Here is a 24928-nt window from a genome sequence, read left to right as displayed (position 1 = left end):
GGTGTGTATGTGTGTGAGTGTGTGAGGTGGTGGTGGCGTGTATGTGTGTGAGTGTGAGATGGTGGTGGTGTATATGTGTGTAAGTCTGAGGTGGTGGTGGTGTGTATGTGTGTGGGTGTGTGAGGTGGTGGTGGTGTGTATGTGTGTGAGTGTGAGGTGGTGGTGGTGTGTGTGTGTGAGGTGGTGGTGTGTGTGTGAGGTGGTGGTGTGTGTGTGAGGTGGTGGTGTGTATGTGTGTGAGTGTGATGTGGTGTATATGTGTGTGAGTGTGAGGAGGTGGTGTGTATGTGTGTGTGTGAGGTGGTGGTGTGTGTGTGAGTGTGAGGTGGTGTGTATGTGAGTGTGAGATGGTGGTGGTGTATATGTGTGTATGAGGTGGTGGTGTGTGTGTGAGTGTGAGGTGGTAGTGGTGTGTATGTGTGTGAGTGTGAGGTGGTAGTGGTGTGTATGTGTGTGAGTGTGAGGTGGTAGTGGTGTGTATGTGTGTGAGGTGGTAGTGGTGTGTATGTGTGTGAGTGTGAGGTGGTAGTGGTGTGTATGTGTGTGAGTGTGAGGTGGTGGTGTGTGTATGTGTGTGTGAGGTGGTGGTGTGTATGTGTGTGAGTGTGAGGTGGTAGTGGTGTGTATATGTGTGAGCGTGAGGAGGTGGTGTGTATGTGTGAGCGTGAGGTGGTGGTGTGTGTGTGAGGTGGTGGTGTGTATGTGTGTGGGTGTGAGGTGGTGGTGTGTGTGTGTGAGGTGGTGGTGTGTATGTGTGTGAGTGTGAGGTGGTAGTGGTGTGTATATGTGTGAGCGTGAGGAGGTGGTGTGTATGTGTGAGCGTGAGGTGGTGGTGTGTGTGTGAGGTGGTGGTGTGTATGTGTGTGGGTGTGAGGTGGTGGTGTGTGTGCGTGAGGTGGTGGTGTGTATGTGTGTGAGTGCGAGGTGGTAGAGTGTGTATGTGTGGGAGTGTGAGGTGGTATAGAAATGAAGTTGTTGTTAGCTGCCATGAAATAGGGTGGGCTCATGGCAACCCCATGCACAACGAAATGAAACACTGCCCAGTCCTGCATCATCCACGTGATAGGTTGCAGATTGGACTGCTGTGATCCATTGGCTGATTTTTTGGAAGTGGATCTCCAGGCCTTTCTTCCTAGTCCATCTTAGTCTGGTAGCTCTGCTGAAACCTCTTTAGCATCATAGCAACACGCAAGCCTCCACGGACAGACGGGTGGTGACTGTGCATGAGGTACATTGGCCAGGAATCGAAAGTGGGTCTCCAACATGGAAGGCGAGAATTTTGCTATCAACCACCACTGCCCACCAGAAATGAGGGGGGAAAGCTTATTGGCAGATAGAGATGCATAGAAATAGGACTGGTGGTGACCAGGACAGGGGGCTGGGCAGGTAGATGGACGAACAGTCTCTTAAAAGGCATAGGGGTGAGGAAGCTCTACAGGGCACGGGCAAGCGGGGGGCTGTGTGGTGGGAAGGAAGCTAGAAAGGAGTTTTTTTTTTTTTTTTAATAATACTTTATCATGTTTTTGGTTAAGGTTTACACAGTAGTTTAGGTCCCCATTCAACAATTTCCACACAAGTTGTGCAGTGACATTGGTTACATTCTTCACAATGAGTGAGCATAGTCATTATTTCCATTCTGGTTGTTCTATTTCCACTAATCTAGTTTCCCTGCCCCCTAATGTTCTCATTTTTGTTTTAAAGTAATTGTGGACAGACTGGTCTCATATAGGTGGTTTTTTTTAAAGGAGTACGGTACTTACAGGTGACTTTCATTATTTTTTGAGCCAATTTGTTATTTAGTTACACAGTGACCTCAGCAGTTAGTTTCGGTTTAAAGTTTGAGAAGTATCTCAGGGTAATAGTCTCAGGGAGTCCTGCAGTCTCAACCGGTCCAGTAGGTCTGATTTCTTGTTTGTTTATTTATTTATTATTTGAGGAATCTGAGGAGGAGTGTTTAATTTTGACAAATACTTTCCTATCAAGACAATGGCAGTGATGCACTCCTCGGCCGTCCATCTTCCTGAACTCACGTGAGGATCTGGGGCTGAGGGAAGTGTTTTCTTCTCTGAGGGTCAAACCTGCCTTGGTCATCTAACAAAGAGAAGTTTATTCTCTCACCATCTAGTAGGTTAGAAGTCCAAATTCAGGGTGCTGGCCCCAGGGGAAGGCTTTCTCTGTCGGCTTTTGAGGAAGGTCCTTGTCATCAGTCTTCCCTTGGTCTGGGAAGACTCAGCACAGGAACCTCAGGTCCAAAGAACGCGCTCTGCTCCTGGCACTGCTTTCTTGGTGATATGAGATCCCCCTGTCTCTCTGCTCACTTCTGTCTTTTATATTTAAAAAGAGATTAGTTTAAGATTATCTAGTAGACCTCATCAATATGACTGCCGCTAATCCATCTCATTAACATCATAGCGATAGGATTTACAACACAGGGAAATCACATCAGATGGTAAAATGGTAGATGATCATACAATACTGGGAATCATAACCTAGCCAAGTTGACAGATATTTTGGGGGGACACAGTTCAAGCCATGACAAAACTGCAGCTAGGACTGAGGCCTCTACCCCGGGGAAGGGCCACAAGACTGAACCTCTGAGCATTTACCCGGCCGCTTTGCTACCTGGGCTGGTGCACCAGGGACAGTCCTTTGTGCTTCCAGCTTCCCGAGCTCTCAGAACGGCAAAGGAAGATTCTTTTAAATACTAGAATCTTAGAAGAAAGTGTAGTGTGCGTTTATCTACTCATTGCCATTGAGTTGATTCTGACTCATCGTGACCCCATGTATTAAATTAGCATCACTCCATAGGGTTTTCTTGGCTGTGATCTTTACAGTCAGGCCTCTCTTCCGTGGTGCTGCTGAGTGGGTTCAAACTGCCAACTGTTGGGATAATAGTTGACTGCAAATGTGATCTGTCTACTTACTGGCAAGGCAAGGGGCTCTCTAGCTGCCTCACAATTCATGGGCTACCCTGGCTAGATAGATCTACATTTTGGGGAGCATTTTAAAAACAAGGAAGCAGGTGGTACAAGTTGGCTCCCTTTCACAAATTTTGATTGACTTTTTATCACTTTCCCCCTTTTGGCTAGGGTGGAAACTGTTGCATGTTTAAACCTTGGCCAGAGAAGAATTAACTTATTTCCATTTTATTAGGCAGGGAAAGGAAATTAACATTTACTGAAAGTCTAAAGTTTGCATTATTAGTCATTTCATTGCATATCATCTTCAGAGTTACCTGTGAGGTAGATATTATCACTTCCATTTTACAGATGAGGAAATTAGGGTTAAGTGGGGTAAAATAACTAGCAGAAAATCACTGTAACAACCTCTGTGGTGAGTTCCTCATCACCGGTCACTGTTAGAGCTTAAATTCAAACCGAAGTCTGTTAAATACTAAAAGCCAGGCTCTTTTCATAACGCTGAGGTTTATCTTCAGATAGACATTAGTTCAACCAGGGCTTTGAACCTGTTCTTTCCGGTTCAAACCTCTGCTGAGAATTTGCATTTCTACCCAGAGACACTCAGAATCTACATTTTAACAAGATCCCCAGGTGATTCTTGTGTATAACTTCCTGTTAGAAATGCAAGTTATCAGCAGGGGTTCTAACCGGAAGGAACCAGTGGGGGCACCTAGAGCTCCTCTGTCCAATAGGGAGCCACCAGCCACAGGTGGCTATGGAGCACTGAAATGTGATTGGTCCACAACGAGATGCGGCGTAAGTGTAAGACACTGTTATGGATTGAACTGTGTCCCTGAGAGTATGTGTTGTAAATCCTAACCTCTGTGCCTGTGGTTATAATGCCGTTTGGGAATGGGTTGTCTTTGTTATATTAATGAGGCAGAATTATTGTAGGGCCTGTCTTGAGTCAATTTCCTTTGAGACTTAAAAGAGATTAAACAGTCAAGAGAAGCAGAGGTGGGGGAAGAGAGATGCCAAGCCACATGAAGACAGTCCAGGAGCAGGAGCTAAAAAGAGACGGGAACCTTCCTCCAGAGCCAACAGAGAGAGAAAAAGCCTTCCCCTAGAGCTGGCACCCTGAATTCAGACTTCTAGCTTCCTAAACTGTGAGAAAATAAATTCCTCTTTCTTAAAGCCGCCTATTTGTGGTATTTCTGTCCTAGCAGCGCTAGATAGCTAAGACAAGTACATACTGGGTTTTGAAAACCTAGTATAAAAAAGAATATAAAGTATCTCATCAATTTTTTTTGTATTAATTACACGTTAAAATGACAATATTTGGGATATGTTGGGCTAAAGAAAATATTTTATTAGAAGTAATGTTATCTGTTTTTACCTTTTTTTAATGTGGCTACTAAGAAATTTAAAGTTACATATGCAGGTAACAATATATTCCCGTCGGACAATGCTGCACTGTGGTTGCTGTTAGGTGCCGTAGAGTCGGTTCCAACTCAAAGCATCCTTACGTACAAGAGAAGGAAATACTGCCCGGTCCTGTGCCTTCTCACAGTTGTACTTCTTCCGAGACAGATTTGTTCGTTCTTCTGGTAGTCCATGGTATATTCAATATTCTGCTGTAGAAGAGTAAAAGCGTGGCCAAGATTCCCTATCTTGGAAGGTTAGCACAAGGATCAAAGAACACTTATCATATGACCTCCCAGGAAGGCATGCAAGTGATGCTTGACAAATAGGACTTCCTCTCCCTCCCCATGGAGTTGGCCACAGTAGTGAGGGCTGTGTGTTGTGAGGCCCTTCGCCCTCTGATAAAATAGAGAAGGTACCTGGTAACGTGGCTGCAGAACTTCTTGTTCCACCCCCTTTGGGCTTCCTCAGGTCCTGAGTCGTGAGACATAGCTTTTAGAATCCTCCCTCTCCCTCAAAAAACAAACTAGGCTGGCAGTCAGATGAGATCGATGTTGCTTGTTGCCATGGCCCCCAGCCATTTCTGCTTTCCTTGTTTATGAAAAAGAGTCATGTTAAATATTTTGTGTGAAGTCTGACTTTTAATGTCTTCATTAGATTTAAAGAGAAAAGGAACCATTGGATTAATGATAAGGCCTTTTCTATTTTAGATCGAAGAAGAATTGATACATTTGAATTATGATATTGGCGAAGAATATTGAATGTACCATGGACTGCCAAAAGGATGAACAAATCTGCCTTGGAAAAAGTACAACCAGAATGCTCCTTCGAAGCCATGATGGTGAGACTTCCTCTCACATACTTTGGACATGTTGTCAGGAGGGATCAGTCCGTGGAGAAGGACATCATACTTGGTAAAGCAGAGGGTCAGCGAAAAAGAAGAAGACCCTCCACGGGATTGATCGACACAGTGGCTGAAACAATGGATTCAAACATAACAATGATTGTGAGGATGGTGCAGGACTGGGCAGTGTTTCGTTCTGTTGTACATAAGGTGGCTGTGAATTAGAACCAACTCGATGACAACAACAGCAACAATCTTAGATTCATAGAACGGGGAATTCATAGTCTTGGGAATTGACTAGTCCCACTCTGATACTGCCTCCTCATAAAGTGAGGCTTTGAGAGGTTAAGGGGATTGCAGAGGATGACAGGGACAGCCAAAGTGGACTGGGACTAGAACCTAGTCTTCTGATCCTCCCATTCAACCTGTGTCTGCACACCACCCTGTACCCTTACACCATCCTGTGTCTGCACACCACCCTGCGTTTGCATACCACTGTGTCTGCACACCACCCTGCGTCCTCACACTACCCTGTGTCTGCATACCACCCTTGGTCTGCACACCACCCTTTGTCTGCACACCACCCTGTGTCCTCACACCACCCTGTGTCTCCACACCACCCTTTTTCTGTACACCACCCTGTGCCTGCACACCCCCTGCATCTGCACACCATCCTGCATCCTCATACCACTGAGTCTGTACACCACCCTGTGTCTGCACACCACCCTGCGTCCTCATACCACCCTGAGTCTGCACACCACCCTGCCTCTTCTAAGATGCTCCCTTTCCTTCTCTTCCCCCAATGCTCCTCCTATTTGGTGTCTGTCTTGCTACCTTCTCTCCCTGACCCATTGTCTTCCCTTTAATATAACAAGTGACAGAAGTGGGACAAAAAGATCTAGACAGGTTAAAGGAAGGGCAGAAATCAACAAGACAAAATGGAACAAGAAAAGAAAAAAAAAAAAAAAGGATTTTGAATTGTGGGTCCTTAACACTAACAAACAGCCAGGGAAATTTTCTTGGCCTTAACAGTGGTTCACGTGAAAAAAGCAACATGGGTGTGTTTGTGGGAAGCTGTGATTTGGAATCTTGAGGCTTGAGGCCAGCTGTGTGGCCTTGGGACTGCCTTAGATTCCTCATCTTTCATCAAACTCACTGAGTTGTTCTGAGGAGCAAATGAGACCGTGTGTCTGAAAGGACTTTGTAAACTGAAGCACTATACCAACAGTAGTTATTATTTTTGGAAAGAGGCTAGGAGCTTTCACTGACAATGAGCAGGAGGAATTAGCAAGGCATTAATGGCAAACTCTTGGGGGAGAAAGATGTGGTAGTCTGCTTCTCTAAAGATTTACAGCCTTGGAAATGCAAGGGAGCAGTTCTACTCTGTCCTATAGGGCTGCTATGAGTTGAAATCGACCTGACGACAGTGGGTTTGGTTTTGGTTTAATGGCAAACTCTAGGTCCCTGGGTGGCACAAATGATTACTAGCTGAAAGGTTGGCAGTTCAAACCTACTCAGAGGGGCTCCAGAAGACAGGCCGGGCAATCTGCATCTGAAAGGTCACCGCGTTGAAAATCTTATGGAGCAGTTCTACTCTGCACACATGGGGTTGCCATGAGTCGGAATCAACTTGACAGTAATTAGCAATAACAATGGTGAAGTGCTTCCATAAAGCAGTTCTACTCAGTAACACGTGGGGTCGCCGAGAGTCGGAATTGACTTGAGGGCAATAGGCTTAGTCTTATGGTTTATGGTGGCCAAAGAAAGCTAAGGTGGTATCCAGAGCAGGGAGCACAGTGCTGTGCCTGTTGATCGTTTTCTGGGGCACCATGAGATGTTCAGTTCCGGGACTCACAATTTTAAGACAGACCTTGGCAAACTGTTGCTGTTTCAGAGAAATTTGCAAGAATAGCTTAGGTCTGTCATGACATATAAGGGATGATTTAAGGACTTGGAGGATGTTTAGTCTGGAGGAAGAAAAATGAAGACTGAGCTAGGACGAGGTGGCTGTTTCCGAATAGCTGAAAGCTGTCCTGCAGAAGGAAGGTAAGATTTATTCTGCATTGCCAGTGGCAGAGCCAGGGCCCAGGGGTGGGAGTTAATCGAGGTGGATTTGGGCCCAATGGGAACTTTTCTGAGTCTCGGAGAGCTGTTCCCAAATGGACTCCCTGGGAAGGCAGTGGGCTGCCCATGGTGAGTCATCAAGGAGAGGTGGCTGCCCAAGTGACCAAAACCAAAAACCAAACCTGTTGCCATTGAGTCGATTCCAACTCATAGAGACCCTGTAGTAACAGGATACTGTATAAGGGATTCCTACTCTGGCTGGGAAGTTGGACTGTTTCCTGTTGTTGTTGTTAGTCCAGTTGATTCTGACTCATGGCAACCCCATGTGTGCAGAGTAGAACTGCTGCATAAGTTCTCAAGGCTTTGACCTTTTGAAAGTGGATTGCCAAGCCTATCTTCTGAGGAAGTGCCTCTGGGTGGGTTTGAACTGCCAATCTTTTGGCTAGCAGTCGAGCATTTAACTGTTTGTGCCACTCAGGGCCTCCGAGTGCTCTCTGAGATTCCTTCAGTTCTGATCTGTTCCCTTCACTATTTTTAGTGCATTTGTTAGAGTCCCTGCATGGTACAAACATTTAACGCGTTCTGCTGCTGAGAGGTTGGAAGTTTGAGTCCACCCAGAGGCACCTTGGAAGAAAGACCCAGTAATCTACTTCTGAAAAATCGGCCGCTGAAAGCCCTATGGAGCATAGTTTTACTTTGACACTCATGGGGTCGCCATGAGTACAAATAGACTCTATGGCAACTGGCTTTTTGCTAACTTTCTGCCCACTCTTCAGTGTTTTAGGTTCAGAAATCTTTCTGTAATAGTTGACAGTCTGGCTTAATGGGAATTAGGAGGGAAGAACCTTTAAAAACAAAGGCACCTTTGTTACTTTTAAGGACACCTAGTAAGTAATCTGTGAATGGGGGGAAGGGACAGGAACCTGCTCACATATATTAGATTATCATAAATGCTACAACTAGCGGATAGTCATTGTTTTTTCTCAGCCCATTGTTTAAAATGTAAACACAACGCTAAAGGTCTTTGTTCTTGAATGGACCGATGTTTGCCTTGTTTGCAGAATTCTGTTGTTAGCTGCAGATATTCAAGACAACGCTCACTCTAAGGATTCCACGTGTCTCACTACTTTTCCCATCCATAATTCAAGTGCTTTGCTGACTTGGTTGCATCAAATTGTGTGCGGCAGGTGTTTTTTGGATTCCTTGACCCCAGGAAAGTCATTTTCTTTAGGAAAATACTTTTTCACACATAGTGTTAGAGCTGGGTGGGGAAAGGCCAGCTGGATCTCCTCAGCTGAGTGGGCAGCTGAGCTATTTACAGTTTTTTGTTCTGCCCCCAAGCAGCAATTATGCATCTGTCTCCCTGTGCCCCACCTCAAACATCCCAACCATCATTTCAGAAACCTCCACCTAGACTCAGAGGCACAAAATAGATCTCTTGGCAGAGCTAGGTGGAAGGAGGAGGGAACGGGTAGGAGTGAGTAACGTTTTGGTTAGGTTCCCTGGGACCAGAGTCCTTCCCCCCCCCCCCCCCGAGAATGGCGGCAGGGAGCAGACGGAGCCTCCAGGGTGTGAGTCCCTGGGCTTTGGGGGTGAATTGTGGCAAGAAGATGCTGGAAAGGGATCAAATCCAGGGGACTGGCCAGTCAGCCCAGGCTGGGCAGGGAGGTGGGGGCCTGAAAATGCAGCAGAAGTCCCCAGGCAGCTGCAAAACCTCGTGCTGGCCTCATCGCCTGAGGCTGGTGCCCATTGCAGGTCTATTTACCCTCCTACCCCAGAGCCTGAAGCTGCTGTGTTGAGCCCACACCTTTGCTTAGCCTCATTCAGGTGTGACCTTGAACCTTTGGCTCAGCGCAGTCCCAGCCTGGAGACCACCTGGCGGTCTGGTTCTGGGGTCTAAACTCCGGGGAGAGTGGCCAGCCGCCTCTGGTGTGGGGTTCACAGCCTTGCTTCCCACTTGCTTTTTTGTTCCAGACCTGTTTTCTCTCCAGAGCCCTCTAAGGATGCTCTTTGACACGTGCATTTCTGGATTGTTCTAAAGCCCTAGCTTGTCTCTGTCCTCCCAGAAAGGCCTTGCCCTCCCAGCACGATGTGGCATAGTGGTTCTCAAAGTTTCATGGACGCAAGGATCCATCTCAGCCCCCATGTAGAAAACATCAGATTTCAGGGTCCCCCACTCTCAGGGACCTGAGTCAAGGTCTGGGTGGGGCTCAAGAATCTGATCTTACACAAGGTCCTCAGGTGTTTCTGATATAAACGGTCCATGGGCACACTTTCAGAAAGATTAGAGGCAAGTGTATGATTTTGGGGGTATGAGAAGACAGAGCTGGGTTATTTATTGTGTTACCTATTGAGCAAGTTCATTGCCATTTCTGAGCCTTGGTTTCTTCGTCTATAAAACATTAGCCACTTCACGGGGATTTTTCAGATGTGATATATAAAGTGTTTACCAACAGTTGCCATTGAGTTGACTCCGACTCATGACGATCCCATGTGTGTCAGAGGAGAACTGTGCTCCATAGAGGTTTCAGTGGGTGATTTTTTTGGAAGTAGATCTCCAGGATTTTCTTCTGAGGCACACTTCTGGGTGGACTCGAACCTTCAAATTTTCAGTTAGCAGCCAAGCATGTTAACTGTTTGTACCACCCAGGGATTCCATAAAGTGTCTGGCAGGGGCTTATTTAATAGAGTATTTGGCTTCCTCTCCCTTTTACTTCAACACTAGCAATACCTCCCACTCCTGGCATGTCAGGGGCACCTCCCTGTCAGTAGACAACTGTGGAAAGACCACAGAACAGTCAAGAAGAGCATGCACGCCTCCAGTGCCCCATGGCTGATCAGACAATCGTGATTTCTCAAGCAATGGTGTGAAAAGAAACCACCGAAGGTCAGAGGTCAGCCCTCTGCTGTCATTTTTATTTGCAGTGAAACACAGGGTCAGACACACGTATTCACAGTGCATTGAGAACAAATCCACGGCACTCTAGACAGGCAGACAGGTAGGCGTGAGCAGGCAACCACCATTACAGAGCAACATGTTTATAGGCCAGGGGAGGTGATGGGGGTGGGAGAGGAAGGAGGGAAGGTTCTGAACCCTGGAACTGTGCTAATTAGTTACTGCCTGAAGCTTGGCTGGTTACATGTGCGATAATGGGCCACAGCTGAGGTATTTTGGGACCCATAGCTTCAACCTAATGCCCAGGGCCACCCCCAGTACTGAGGTTTAGCTGGGTTCCCAAGGAGGGAGCAGCTTTTCCATTGGTGGGATTGAATTCTTTCCTATCACACTGGCAATTAGAAAAGGTAAAATACACAGGAGGGAAAATGCTTACATTTCAGAGTTGGTGTGTGTGTCTCTCTCTCTCTCTCTGTGTGTGTATAGGTGAAGGGCCTATCAAAAAGTTTCTTTGTAGTGTTTCTTTCATGTCCCCTCTCACCCCAGATCAGGTGATATCTGGGCATGCTCAATCCTCAAGAGGGAAGGAGGGCAGATTCTCTTCTGATCTTGGCTGAGGGGCTAAGGGTAGCCTTCCTCGGATTAGCAGAGCTAGGGGAAGCTTTGGGCCTGGTGGAAGACCCACAGGGACAACAAGTCTGCAAGATCGTTGAAATGGGAAGGTCTTTAGAGCTCCCTTGTTTGATGGATGGAAAAAGAGAGGTCCCAGAAGGCTGAAGGACACGTCCAGGGCCATGTGGCTGAGACGGGACTGTCACTGACTCCCTTTGTTGCTCTTGCTTTCCCCAGCAGGGCTTCGCCCCTCATAGCACCATGACATATGGGCTGGCTCCCTTCCATAGCAGCCTCTCCGAACATTCGTCAGACGTTCCCAAGATAGCAGGGTCTTTCTTGTTTTCTGCAGAGAGAGAAAAGCATCCACCAGAGTCCCATCGGCAGGCGGTTTCTTGGAATGATCACTAGCTTATGCTAATACTTTCTATGAGATACCCACCGAGCATTGAGGATGGCAGTATAAAGCGAGGCACCAAGGGTTACTCCTTCCCATTCTCTGAAAGAAGACAGCAAGCTGGGTCAGCCACTTGCTGTAGAAGCTGCTTCTCTTTAGTTGGGTTTCCTGCCTCTTGCCATCTGGAGGAGAAAGAAAACATGCTGCAGGTATTGAAATCTGCCTCCTTGTCAACTGACCTACCCTCTAGACCTTGGCTCTATCCAGACTGGAGGCTACCATGGCAAGTTAGCACAGATTAAAAAGGGCAACATCAGGAGCATTAGGTCTTATCCAAGTGTCGTCCTGGCTTACATCCTATCCAGGGGCCTGGGGCAATGGCTTTGGAGAGGAATTCTGTACATGTTGACATAGGAACCAATGCTGAATGACCACCATTCATTGTTCAACACAATCAGCAGGACATAGGCTTTATGCCATGTTGGCTTCCAACTCTGGTGAAAGGTTGAACTAGATGACACCTAAGGGAGGGCCCTTCCAACATGAGGGGCTATGATTCCAGAATTCCCTGCTCAGTGGACTTTTCATTTTCATTGAGATAGTCTATCAGGAGTTGTGACTCCAGCTGGGTTATGCTTGTGGAATTCTGCCTATTTGTTTTGTTTTCTTTGATTTTATAGGAACCAAGCCCACTTAGCTGCCACGGCTTCTAGTCCCTTCTTTGTTCCTGATTCTGTTGTTTTTACATTGAAACTAAAATCCTTATAGTTTGAGATGTTTAACTATGTCATTTTTGGTTAAACTTCTCAACATAAAGCAAAAGTGCTTTATGCCGATGATGTAAATCAAAAGGTAAAGAGCGTAAGCAGGGAGTAGCATTAAACTGGTGGTGCAGTGGTTAAGAGTTCAGGCTGCTAACCTAATGGTTGGCAGTTCGAGTCCCCCATCCACTCCTTGGAGACCCTGTGGGGCAGTTCTACTGTCCTGTAGGGTCGCTATGAGTCAGAATCTACTTGACAGCAATGGATTTGTTTTTTTGGTTTGGTATTGAACAGAGAGGTTTAGGATAGACATTAAGAACAAATTCTTGATGGTAGAGATTGAGAGATAGAGGAGTGTTTCCTGAAATTGAGTTATGAAGTATGTCCTCTGCTCTTTCCAGGACCTTTTAAACACGCATTTGCCTGGCGATAACAAAGTGGGCCAATGTCTCCTTAAGATCCCCTCTGATCCTCTGATTTTATGTACAAACACTCTTAAAATGGAGCGATGGGGAGAAAAATGAAGAGAAACATCATGAGAACAGAAGACAAAGCAGAAGAAGCAGGCATTGGGGATGGATGGAAGTTGAAAAAAGCAGAACATCATGGGGAAAAATGGAGAAAAGTAACATAGAACAGCATTGAAAAATGTTAAGAGATTAGGTACAGCAGCTGGCAAATGACCCATTGCCTTCAAGTCGGTTCTGACTCATAGTGACCCTACAGGACAGAGTAGAACTCCATAGGGTTTCCAAGGAGCCGCTGGTGGATTTGAACTGCCAACCTTTTGGTTAGCAGCCAAGCTCTTAACCACTGTCCCACCAGGGCTCTGCCTGGCAAATAGACGGTACTTAAAAAAAAAAAAAAAGAAATTTGTTGATGAGTAAGTGAATAAATGCACTGCTCTTATCTAGCTCCGTTTTACATGTGAGAAAGCTTGGATGTCATGTGACTTGCCTGAGTCCCTAATGCTAATGGGTGTCAAGGCAGGGACCGCAGTTGGCCCCACAAGGGAGTCCAGTGCTGGGTGGAGGGAGAAGAGCATGTTTCCTGACCTGATGCTGTGTGGTTAGGACGTGCCCTCAGGGAAGCTCCAAAGGAGAAAAAGACTGGGCACAGGCTGAAACCTGCCATCTTCGCTGGCCTGCCCCTGAGTCACCCATGCTCCAAGGAACTGCAACTGCAGAGATAGCTCATGGCCCCCAAAGGACCTCACGGATCTTCCCACTCCCTTTCCCTGCCTCAGTGGCAGGAGAACCAATTCCTGACGTAAAACCTTCCCTCTCCTCTTGGGGCTTGTGCCTTTCCCTCACGTTCTCTCTTTGAGTTTCCTGAGTGCAGTTTCCAGAAGTTTCTCTCCTCCTTCAAGAAAATGGAGTCCAGGAAAAGGTGGAGGTTCTCACCACGTCAATTTAGAGGCAGGACCAATTTTCTGCAGATCGCTTGCCTTTCAGAACATATAACAGATTCCCATAAAGGTCTTTCATTTGTTTTTTGCTTCGGGGGAAGATGGGAATTCCCATCTATTTTGTCTCTCCCTGTGCCCCGGATCCTGCTCACAAACATTTTAGAAGGAACACTTGAGCTGAAGTCTTCTGAAAAGTCCAGGAGGCTCTGGTCGTTCAAGCCCCCTTTTACCCTCTCGTTGCTCCTCTGTAGTGACCCACAGCAATATGGCCCCGACTGTAGTGACCCACAGCAATGTGGCCCCGACTGTAGTGACCCACAGCAATGTGGCCCCGACTGTAGTGACCCACAGCAATGTGGCCCCGACTGTAGTGACCCACAGCAATATGGCCCCGACAAGGGAAAGAGCCGGGAGAAGGAGAGCGTGACGGTTAGGGGGCTCAACACCTTCAAGTGAGCTCTGTCTTCCCAGTACTTATTTTTCTCTCTCAGAAAATGTGCCAGTTGTAACCATTGGGATATACTAGGAAACATTGTTTCCTCATGTCTGTTACAAAAAAACGAATGAGCAGTACAAATAGACCACTCTGTTCCCAGGAAACACAGGAAAGAAACATCCCATTGCCTAGACAAGGAAACCAGAGCGTGTGGAGACCCGGCCGCCATCTGTCTCCTGGAGGGCCTGCCAAAAGCTCTTATATAAGCGCCAGTGAGCTCATGTGTTTTCACGTGGATCAGCAGATCTTGGGCTTCAGGGCCAGGGGTTAGGCTGGAGGAGGGAGCTCAGAGGAGATGGTGTTCTTTCAAAGAGGGGGCGCTCTGGAAGAAAACATGTTCCTGCTCACAGGATAAGGAAAGCAAATTTCACTGCCATGTCAATCAACAAAGATTCTCATTTTCTTGTGGCTGGAATAATATCAAGAAAGGGGAAGACGATGCTTGGTTTTATGAACCCCTCAGTGTGGGGGAAGGGGGCAGTGACGGTGGGGGCGTTTAATGAGTCCAAGGTAGGCAGGTGTGCACTGGGGGGTATAGATAAGAACACTTGCCTTCTGATGTGTGGTCAGTCAGAGTAAGGGCCACCATCTACAGTCTGGGAATCAGGTCATGGTTGAGTGGTTGGCTCCACCCAGGCTCTTCTTGAAACAGAAACTCATTTCATGCACTGACTGAGATGGGCTGAAAATTCTGGAATCTGCTGTCACTCATTTCATCTGCTCCCCTTTCATTTGCAGAATCCTGGAGCTCACAGACCTAAGCAACCACCGCCTCATCCAGAACTTCAGATATCAGCCCTCTCTGATCCTCAGCCACTCAGCAGAGAACGAGCAGAACGCTACCTGCTTTCCTTACGCTTTGTCGATTGAAAATTTACACATGCCCTGTATAAGCAAGCCAGTGCTCTTCAACCAGGCTTCCCAGACCTTCTCTCAGGGGATTGACACACTTCCAGCTTGGTTATGCCTCAGTGGAGGGGAAGGCTCTGTCTGCACCTCTCAGTAGCCTCCTCCTCCCCCAGTCTAGCTTCATATTCTTCACATGATGGGTGCAATAAATGTTTTTTAAAAAAGTTTAAGGATGAGTTTGCAGATACTGCAAATTCTATTGTGTGGCCTGTTCAAAACAAGACTGTGCCTAGCCTTTCTGTAGCTACTAATGCTTTAAACAATTGTCATTTCAGAAATAAGAACATGCATTGCTCAGTTGAATTTCTAACTCCGCTGAGTGCTTTGCATTTTCTCTCTGGCATCATCAGTGCCTGTAACACTTTCCAATTTAGTGTCTTCTGAGAGTTCAGCTAGTCTGCTATTTACCTTTCTCTTTTTAGATTAATCAAGAATATTTTGAATATAGCTAAGATTTCCTTGGGTTCCACCCAAAACTTCCTCCTTCATGAGTGACAGAGTGATGACCTGATTAACACATTTGGTGACAACTGGATTCAGTTGGTTAAGTAATGACAGCGCTCAAATGCACAACACCCTGAAGTCTTCTGCTAACAATGTGGGTGACAGGTGCAACCTTTAACACTTAAGAAATGATTCCCCATGACGATGTATGCTTACGTATTTTGGTGTGAGATGTCATGATACCTATAATTCACTTTAAAGTATTTCATAAAAAAAGTTGGAAACAAACATGGCAAAATGTTGACAATTGTTCAATCTAAGTGACAAGTTGGAAACCCTGGTGGTGTAGTGGTTGAGAGCTTGGCTGCTAACCAAAAGGTCGGCAGTTCGAATCCATCAGGCTCTCCTTGGAAACCCTATGGGGCAGTTCTACTCTGTCCTATAGGGTTGCTATGAGTCAGAATCAACTTGACGGCAATGGATTTTAAGTGATAAGTATATACCAAAACCAAACCCGCTGCTGTCGAGTCAATTCTGACTCATAGAGGCCCTACAGGACAGAGTAGAACTGCTGCATAGGGTTTCCAAGGAGCGGCTGGTGGATTGGAACTGCTGATCTTTTGGTTAGCAGCTGAGCTCTTAACCACTGCGCCACTAGGACTCTGATAAGTATATGAGTGCTTATTATATTGATGGCTCTACTTTTCTGTTGGAAAGTTTTCATCATAAAAAGAAATTATTCCCAGGTGTTCTAACTCCAGGAAGTATATTTAACTGGGGAGGGGGGGAGGGAGGGGGAGAGGGGCTTCAGGAGGCTAACAGGAGGGATGGAAGGTGTGAATTGCTTAATCCTTTTAGGTTTATTATCTCCACCTCAAGGCCTGTGTATAGCAGAGAACGATGCTAGCAAATCTTAAACAGCCACTCGGTGACATTCTCTGCTGTTGACACCCTACAGGCACATACGGTTCTCTGAGTTAAGGATCTACTCTCAGTCCTTTTACCTCAATGATGTTGGGAAGAGAGAAAATAGTCATCAGAAAACCTTTTCCTTTTTTTTTGGCGACCATGCCATTTTCTAGTAACCAACGGGTACCAGTTTTCTTTTTTTTTTTTTTTAAAAGTTCATGAATTACTTTGAAAGTATTTTTGTTTAGACCCTCATCAGAAGATGCAGACCTTCTGGAATCTCCTTCTGGATTGTCACTTCTATTGTGGGGTTTATAAATTCATTTCCTTTTGTATCGATTAAGGTAAAAAGAAAAAAACCCATTTTTATTACCATCCTCCCATTCTGTAATCCTTGCGAAGATGCCATTTTAAAAAGCAAGTTCAGTTTTTTGCATTGTTCTAGAAGCAGTCTTTCCGGCCCCCCCCCCCCAAAAAAAAATGATTCATCTTTAGAAATTTTTCTCCCAACAAAATTTTAAACAGATACTTCTCATGTCCATTCCACCTTTAGATATCAGTTGCTAAATTCTGATGTGTGACTACCTGACCTCATTCTACTTGCTCTTGATCTTTAACATGGTCTCGGTGTATCTTTTAATATGATCTTTAATATTATGTGAATGATCTGGTTGAGTTCTTTACCAGATGTTCATTGTCAGCTGTCTGTTCTTGGAGTAGTGTCTTAGGATACAGCCCAGCTGGTGCCCTGGAGAGAGGTCTTAGGGAAGGGGGTGGGGGGGGGGGATAAGGAGTACGTGGAGCTTCTGCTGCCTAGACAAGCTCCTTCTTCTTAACATGCCCCTGTGCCCAAACAAATGTGATTTTCCACTCCAGCTCTGCACAAAAAGGAAGAGGACGACTTGGGATCCCAGTTTGAGACAGAGCTTCCATCTCGAGAAGGAAGTAAGTCAGACACAGAGGACTGGCTCTGGGGTAGTAAATCCCTGTCACCATGCTAGAAGCCCAGAGGAATCAGGGATGGCAGCGCAGTCACCAACATGCGCTTTGCAGTCACACACCTACAGATCCAGATCTGCCATTGGGAGATTTGTTGTCTTTCTCAGTTTCCTCACTTGTTAAACAGGGAACCATAAAGGACCAACTTCACCAGGTTTCTGTGGAGTTTAGAAGTGGTCATAAAAGTCATAGGCTTTAGACTGGATGATAGGTGGTAGCTGTTATTTAGTCACAATGTCATTATGCCTGAACATTTCTGTTTTACAACTAGATTCAACTTTAAGCTTTAAAAAAAAAATTTTTTTTTAAGGAATCCTCTGTGCCTTTCTTCTATATTGTTCAATACATCACACTCACCTCCCTTGTCCGAATAAATCCCCTAAAAGAATCCATTTCTCCACCTCTTGTCATCTCATGAATCTGTACCTAAATGCTGATCTCTTACTATGCTGGCACTCCACTTCTGGGCTGCCCTTTTGTTCTTTCTCAGTTCTGAGCTGATCTCTAAGAAGTGGATTGGAAATATTTCTGTCTCTCTGTCCAAGATGAACTTAATATTTTCTGAATCATGAAGCTGCCCTCCGTGTGACCTAGAGAGCCCTTTGATGATCCATATTTAGCTGTATCCATCACTCAACAGATGTCTGGGTAGCTAAAGGCCCCCATAAGCCCCCTCTACATCCTGTGGTTTCAAGTTCCTGAGCTGTTAGTTAAAAAGCTTTCATCCCCTTTACCCTCCACCCCACCCGTTGCAGGGTAGAAGAATGACGCTCTGTGACAGATGCTCACTTTAGCGATTCATTCATTTATTCATTTAGCAAATACTCATTGGTCCACTACAAGCTTGGTACTGGGTTAGGTGTTATCCTCTCTGCTTTCAAATAGCGTTTTCCTAATTTGACCCATTTACAGCATTCTTCCCTATTTTCTGATCATATCTCTAGAATCTGCATTGAGCATCCAAGTAAATGGTCTCTCCTACCTGCAATGTGCCCTGACTTTTAGTAGATGAAAGGCTTACTTTCAAACGCTGGTGCATTGCTAGAACGTACCTGCTATCGTATACACAGACTTCAGGACAATATGAGTCCATCATGGGCTCCATCTGAGGGAGTTAGCAGACAAGGCTGACGGACTCTGCTTACTGTCCTGCACCATGGTCACGAAGGATGAAATAGTAGCAAGGGTTGAATGCCCAGCAAGTTCAGCAGTTAATTTCCAAAACCTCTTGGTTTCCTGTATCCCTGGTTTCCTACAGAGATGCCCATGAGGAAAGACGCCTCTCTGTGTTTTGAGCTTTCTGGATCTGCCCATTAGATAGCATCTCTTGGCATCTGAAAGGCAGCCTGCCATTCTGTTCTCCTGCAGAACACAGATGGCCCAGCCCACGCCTATCACTAATGAGGATCACATGCAGAGCCTCCTTGTCTGAGGCACCTTTCAACAAACCCAGCCGTCCTTCCCGGTAGGCCAGTCGCTGTTGACCATGGCATTTAAGTCTGAGAAGGCTGTCTGTTGCTCTCCCACTCATAGAGATGAAAAGAATGGATATTAGGTAGGTCCTTGGAAATGAGTGCCATTCAGATAGAACTTGAAGACATTCAGGATTAAGGGATGGCTACCAACTTGATTGCAAGGGTGAGGTTTTGGGATCCAGCTGTCCATGAAGGCTGTTGAGTTTAAATATGACCAAGTAATGGAAGTTCTTTGGAGGAACATGACTACAAGGCTCTGTAGAAGCTGACCAGATAGATCAATTTGTTAATGCCACGCATCACCCGACATGGTAGTAGAGTTGGAAATAATTAGATAAGAATATTAGAGCACTAAAATACACTGGAAAAAACATAATTGTTGATGTAAGACAGATCCATGTCAAGTTCTAGCTCTACTGCTTGCCATCTGTTTGACCTCGGACAAATTATTTCACCTTTCTATGTACCAGTTCCCTTATCTGTGAAATGCCCATATCATAGGGCTGTTTTGAAGATTAAATGGGATAGCATGTGAAATGACCTTGATGCTATGTTTGGTACCTAGTAAGCAACAAATGGGAATTCCCTTTCCTAGCTTCATTTCTGGCTTTCTCTCTGTAGTAGGAAGTTGAAGATACACTCCAATATGGCGGAATGTCAAGCTGAGCTAAAAAGAATAGCCCCATGTAAAGTCTATATAATCCTGCTGTCTTGTTTTATCCAAAACTTGATTGGTATTTAAGATATGAGTTTTTTTTTCCCCTTGCTATTGCAAGTCTGATGCAGGTCTGACATTTGTCACTAGGAGAAGAGTTCCAGACAGCTAATATGGACCCCATTAAAAATGCAAATTCCCTTCTGGCTTTAATGCTGTAACTCATTCAGAGCTATAACTTAGAGCTGACAGATCATCATCACCACCAACTTGCCTTAAGGCTGCTTAGGGTTGTTGGTGGGTCAGGTCAGTCCTGCCATATATAAGTCTGATCTATCACTCAGGGACTTGTTTTTCACTCTTCAGAAAACAAGGGACACCGAGGTATGCTGTTTGAAATCAAGTGACAGACCTATTTAACACTGATGCCTACAAATACAGTTTCAATACTTTTTTGGCTGCTTGTTACCCACCCAGCAGGTCAAGGATTTTTCTATAAGAGCAGGTGGGAGGTTTATTGCCCCACAAGACAGCAACTCTCAGATTAGGCCAGCTCCAAGAGCAGCAATTCAATGGAAAAACAAAACAAAAAACTACCCCTCTACAACTGTGCTGTTTAGAACTGGTTCTAGAGCTCCACAGACCAAGTCTGACCCTGGCAGGTCCCGTGTATTCCCCACCATTTTTCCCTTTTCCAAGCCTCTCCCTTGCCCACTCAGGGAACAAAGAGCCCAGATCCTTGAACCTTTCTTGAAGATATTCAGAGCAGAACAATGAAAGTAGTCAAACAGTGTCATAGAAAAAAATTAAAAAGTATGTTTTAAGAATGGAGACTCCTTGTCCTAGAAAAGTACTTTGTGGAACACGATTGCAGAGGATGGTTACCTGCATGTTCCCATCTCCACGAAGAATAAAATGGTGGGCTTGTTGTTGTTGTTTGTTGCTGCAGAGTCAATTCTGACTCATGGCAAACGCAGGTGTGCAGAGAACTGTGCTCCATAGGGCTTTCAAGACTGTGACCTTTCGGAAGCAGATCTCCAGGCTGGTCTTCTGAGGTGCCTCTGCTAATCTTTCAGCTAGTAGTCTAGTGCTTAACCATTTGCACCACCCAGGGATTCTTATGGTGGGCTTAAGGTAGAGTTTTCTAACCTAACAGATGTTAAGAGATAAATAAAAGTCTGTCAGCTTGTTGTACTCTGGTGGCTTATGTGTTGCTATGATGCTGGAAGCTATGCCCCTGGTATTTCAAATACTGGCAGGATCACCCATTGTAGACAGGTTTCAGTAGAGCTTCCAGACTAAGACAGACTAGGAAGAAAGGCCGGACAATCTACTTCCAAAAATTAGTCAATGAAAACCTTGTGGACACCCTGATACAGTGCTGGAAGATGAGCTCCCTAGATTGGAAGGCACTCAATATACATAATAGCCACAATAATAGGCTAGCATACCAATGATCGTGAAGATGGCGCAGGACCAGGCAACGTTTCATTCTGTTACACATAAGGCTACCATCTGTTGGCGCTGACTCAAGGGCAACTAAAAAGAACAATGTTTCTTTGCAGTTAGTTATCAGAGTTAAGCTTCTGTATGTATCTCCTAGAAGGCGATCTAGTACTTGATCACAGAACCCTTTTTTCATGGATATTAGTGCTTGGTAGAACACATTTCAGGAACTTACAGTTTGTGCTGTGGGGACTTAGATTAGATGTTTGAAATAACTTCCTAATTTTTGTTGGACCCTGGAACTGGTGGTCAAGGAAGACTGTGGAATTCCCTTTCTTGGAGAATTGGTAGACTCTTCCTCGCTCTGTTTCTCATTCTTTCCCTTCCTCTATCTCTCACTCCCTTTAATATTAGCATTAGGCACTCACCTGCCTGGGAGTATTGAGGTGCAAGCCTGTAATACAGGTAATCTGGGAGCCTAGATCCTTTCCATCCCCATGATTCTATTTTTGTGGATCCCAATCGTGGTAGCATTCCATGGAAGGCACAGCCTAGCTGGGATGGGAGGTAACTGAGGGTTTCAGCCAAGAAGAGAGGGGGCTAGAGATAGGAAAAGTTGATGCAATAATTTTTGGCAGGAGTTGGAGCCAAAGCAGCAGGAGAGAGTAAGTTTTAAGACTCTTTGGCAAAGTAACTTCCTAATCTGTCACTGAGTATGTGTAAAAGACTGATTAGTGACTCTCTATATTTATCATGATTACTCACAAATATGTAATTTACATAATATATACAGCACATTAAGTACTATGTCACCTTATATAATGTGCATATGTATAATGTATATGTGTGTTATGTAATACCAGTCTGGAGCCTCTTCCAGATTCTGCCAAGTATTTCCTAAGGTATTTGGCAATTTTAATGCATCTTTTCCATCTGTGGAAAGAACTCTCTTGAGAAGAGCTGGTCTCTGAACTGAAATGTAATCATACTTGATCTCTATTCTTGGAGCCCTGGTGGTGTAGTGGTTAAGAGCTTGGCTGCTAACCTAAAAGGGTGGCAGTTGGAATCCACCAGCCGCTCTTTGGAAACCCTATGAGGCAGTTCTACTCTGTCCTGTAAGGTCGCACTGAGTCAGAACTGACTGGACAGCAATGGGTTTGGTAATGGGATTATCTCTAGTCTCAACTCACTGGGGTTACCCAACAAAGACCACGCCATAGCAAGATGCAACTTCTAGCCCATTCGTCCAGGGATAATACAACGTATTGAAGAATTCCTGTTTCATTCTTTTTATTGCTAGTGGGTAGGAGTGTGGCGGCAGGTGAGAACATGTCTGTGGCACTTTCCAAGTCAGAATAAGAAGAAGAGTTAGGGGCTGGGTTCTCTCTTGATTGCCTAACTGTGCGCCTTTGAGGAGTCACTAAACCTCATGAAGCCTCATTTTCCTCATTACTAAGATAACAATAACAATACCTTCTCTGCCTACCTTAGAGGATGCTGAATCAATACGATACAATTAGAAATCTCCACATAAGAAATCACAGTCACAGGGTTTAAAGGATTGCAAGGAAAGATTGAGCAACAACACAAGATTGTGATGACTGACAAACAGGATGCACAATTCTACTGAAGTTTGTTATACTCTGTGGCTCTAAGGGGGACTTGGGACATGTACCTCAAGCAACATGGCAAGTCCTGAGCACTAGGGTAGAGTGGGGTAAAGGCCAGACTCTACACCAGCCCCTTCATGAGATTTGTTGATAGCGCCATGTCTCAACAGCCTCAATCTTGAGGGATCAGGGCTGAAACACACACAAAAACTTCTGTAAATGTCATAGAATCAGTAACCCCAAGCCCAAACCTGCCTCGGTTTCAGAATCAAGTGGCTTCCAAGACAGTACCTGATGTCACTCTGGAGCTTGTTGGTCCCATTGCCAAGGATCCCATCATTAAAGATATTCTTCATGTGGCCTGACTTTCCCCCCGCCCAGTGTTCTGCACTGTAGGTCCATCAGGATGGTCCTAGATGTTGGAAGGATGACTGCTTCCTTCAGAGTTAGTCTCAATTTGTACACACATCTTAATTTTCCCTTCCTTGTTGAAAGTTCCCGACCTAATGCAAGGCGTTAGAGTCAGCTCAGTAGAGTGACCTCAAGTGGGCCCAGGTTTCCTCTTGAGAAATCTCTGAGGGGTATGGAGGCCCAAGTAAACAAAGGGGCTGAGGTAAATGTTTCTTTCTACCAACAACTCTCTGGGCAGACTTGCCCTTGGGAAAGGAGGGTAATGCTGGTGCCAGCTGGAACCCACTGAGCTCTGCCAAGACCCCTCTGTCCTGGCCAGCAGCACTTTGCAGGTGTCTCCGTCTTCCTTGTGACTCTCCACTGAGGCCATCCTGCAGCCAGGGATGTTTTTCAGACTAAGAGACTATGTTGACTGTGATAAAGGTGGCATGTGGAGAGTTCAGTGTGATGTTCTGTCTAGTGCCTTCAACCACTGACCAACTTCTTGCCAGTTCAAGGCAGAGAACTTCAGGAAAGCATGGAGAGGCCCTTGTGTTCTCATGTGGGCCTGTCCTGTCCGTCCACACAGGTGCTGCTCATTTCTTCTTCCTTGGCAACCTGGATCCAAATGGAATCACCTCTCAGCGACCAGATATGACCCCATTCCAAGATGTCTGAGTTCTTATCTTTATTAAATATCTTCTTAGTGGCACCTATTTCCAAGCCACATTAGCCAAGATACCATGGACAGGTCTCTTTTCTGAGACTCAGTTTCTTTATCTGACAAATGGGAGAGTGGCTCCTGCCTACGACGTCCTTTTATGGTGGTTCTGAGGATCCAGAATTAGGAGATCTCAGTCTCTTCATGATAAGGAGCTACTTTCATTTCCCTGAAGGCTTATGATCACTAACAGGAAGTGGGTCTTGACAATGAAATAATGGAATGGAAAAGTAAGAACCTCCTTTTTCTTTCACATTTCCTGTTCTGATACATTTTTTTTTTCAATCAGATAAAGTCCATCTGTAAATAAATATTTATATGTATATATATATAAATATATATGCTACATACATACACATACACACATAAAACCATCAGAAGGGCTTTCAGGTCATACTCTGGGAGTGGTGGGTGCCCAGAAGCAAAAGGGAACTGCTGGATCATTTGTCTCCTGGTCTTCCCAGTAAAAGTCCCTTCGAGCCCATCTTCTCTGCCTTCAGGAATAGTTTGCCACCAGGGCTTGGAACTCAAACAGGAAACACACTTTGGCTTGAAAAAGAAAGAAGCTGGGGGTGGTTTTTTTTTTTTTTTTCCTTTCCTTTTTACATAATATTATGAACCAATTTGAAAAATAAATCCCAGTTTCTCTGCTTCCCCTCCCAGGTGTTCACAGAACTAAGAAAATAAATCCCACATCTAAGGTGTGCTGTGCAGGCCGCTCTGGAGCTCTTGGAGCCGTGTCTAAACAAACACACCACCACCAGGAGGGAGGCTTCAGGAAAATAGCAAGTGCCCACGGACAGCGAAAGAACCAAGAATGGAAACAGCTTTCCACAGCCTTTCTGCCTCCTCAGCAAGTTGAGGGAGAAGTTGTCACTCAAAAGACAACTGAGAAAGCAATGGGGTGTTCGCTGGGTGCCGCTAAGGATTATGCTCCGAGCGTTGGAGGCCGTTTTATCTCTATACAGAGGGACCTTTGTGCAAGTTCTCTAAAATGGGCGTGCCTTTCCTTGGCCACATCCGATTTCACTGTGGGCAGGAAACTGCTCCTTGTGAGCGTCCACGACAAAATTTGCATGGCCGGTGGAAAGAAAGGGGGATTTCTCCTTCAGTCTCAGAAAGTCCTACTCAAGGCCTTCTGGGAATGTGGAAGTTGCTGTATAAGCCAACCAGACCCTGGTGGGCTCCAAGTCCATTCAGAATCTTCTTTGGGCATTGGCTCTGTCAGGGGTGTATCCATTATTGAGAGAGAGAGAGAATGTGTGGCAAGGAGAAGGTTTTCTTCCTGAAGGGTGGCTCTGCCCCACTGGCTAGAGAGGAGTGTGTGTGTGTGGGTGTGAGTGTAAACATGTGTGAGTGTGTAGTTACAGTTTCTGGTTTTCTCTCTTGGTTTCTCTGGCGTTTGGTACATTGTCTAGTCTTTTGAACGGCTCTTCCTCCTCAGTGAAAAGAAGCTGCTCTTCTGGGGCGGCCCCATCATCATGGGCGCTTGGTTCTTGTGGGTAATTTTAATCTAAAAGCAAAGAGGCAGAAATGAATTAGTGGCATGCAAATCCCAGGAGCCTAAGGA

The 24928-nt window shown here is 45.5% G+C and overlaps 1 protein-coding gene across 1 annotated transcript in view; it reads right to left on the bottom strand.

Annotated features, from left to right (window-relative positions):
* Positions 1 to 17850: 17850 nt before the first annotated feature.
* DGKG (diacylglycerol kinase gamma) overlaps positions 17851 to 24928 on the bottom strand; it is a 200747-nt gene continuing 193669 nt past the window's right edge. Inside the window, exon 24 of the mRNA XM_023551564.2 lies at positions 17851 to 24871. Within this exon, the coding sequence (XP_023407332.1) occupies positions 24773 to 24871 (99 nt within the window). The 3' untranslated portion in view covers positions 17851 to 24772. The remainder of the gene's footprint in view (positions 24872 to 24928) is intronic.

The sequence above is a fragment of the Loxodonta africana genome, chromosome 1, assembly GCF_030014295.1.
Source record: "Loxodonta africana isolate mLoxAfr1 chromosome 1, mLoxAfr1.hap2, whole genome shotgun sequence".
Classification (NCBI taxonomy): Eukaryota; Metazoa; Chordata; class Mammalia; order Proboscidea; family Elephantidae; genus Loxodonta; species Loxodonta africana.
The sequence above is the reverse complement of the archived record's forward strand: the minus strand, read 5'-3'. Positions and strand labels throughout refer to the sequence as shown.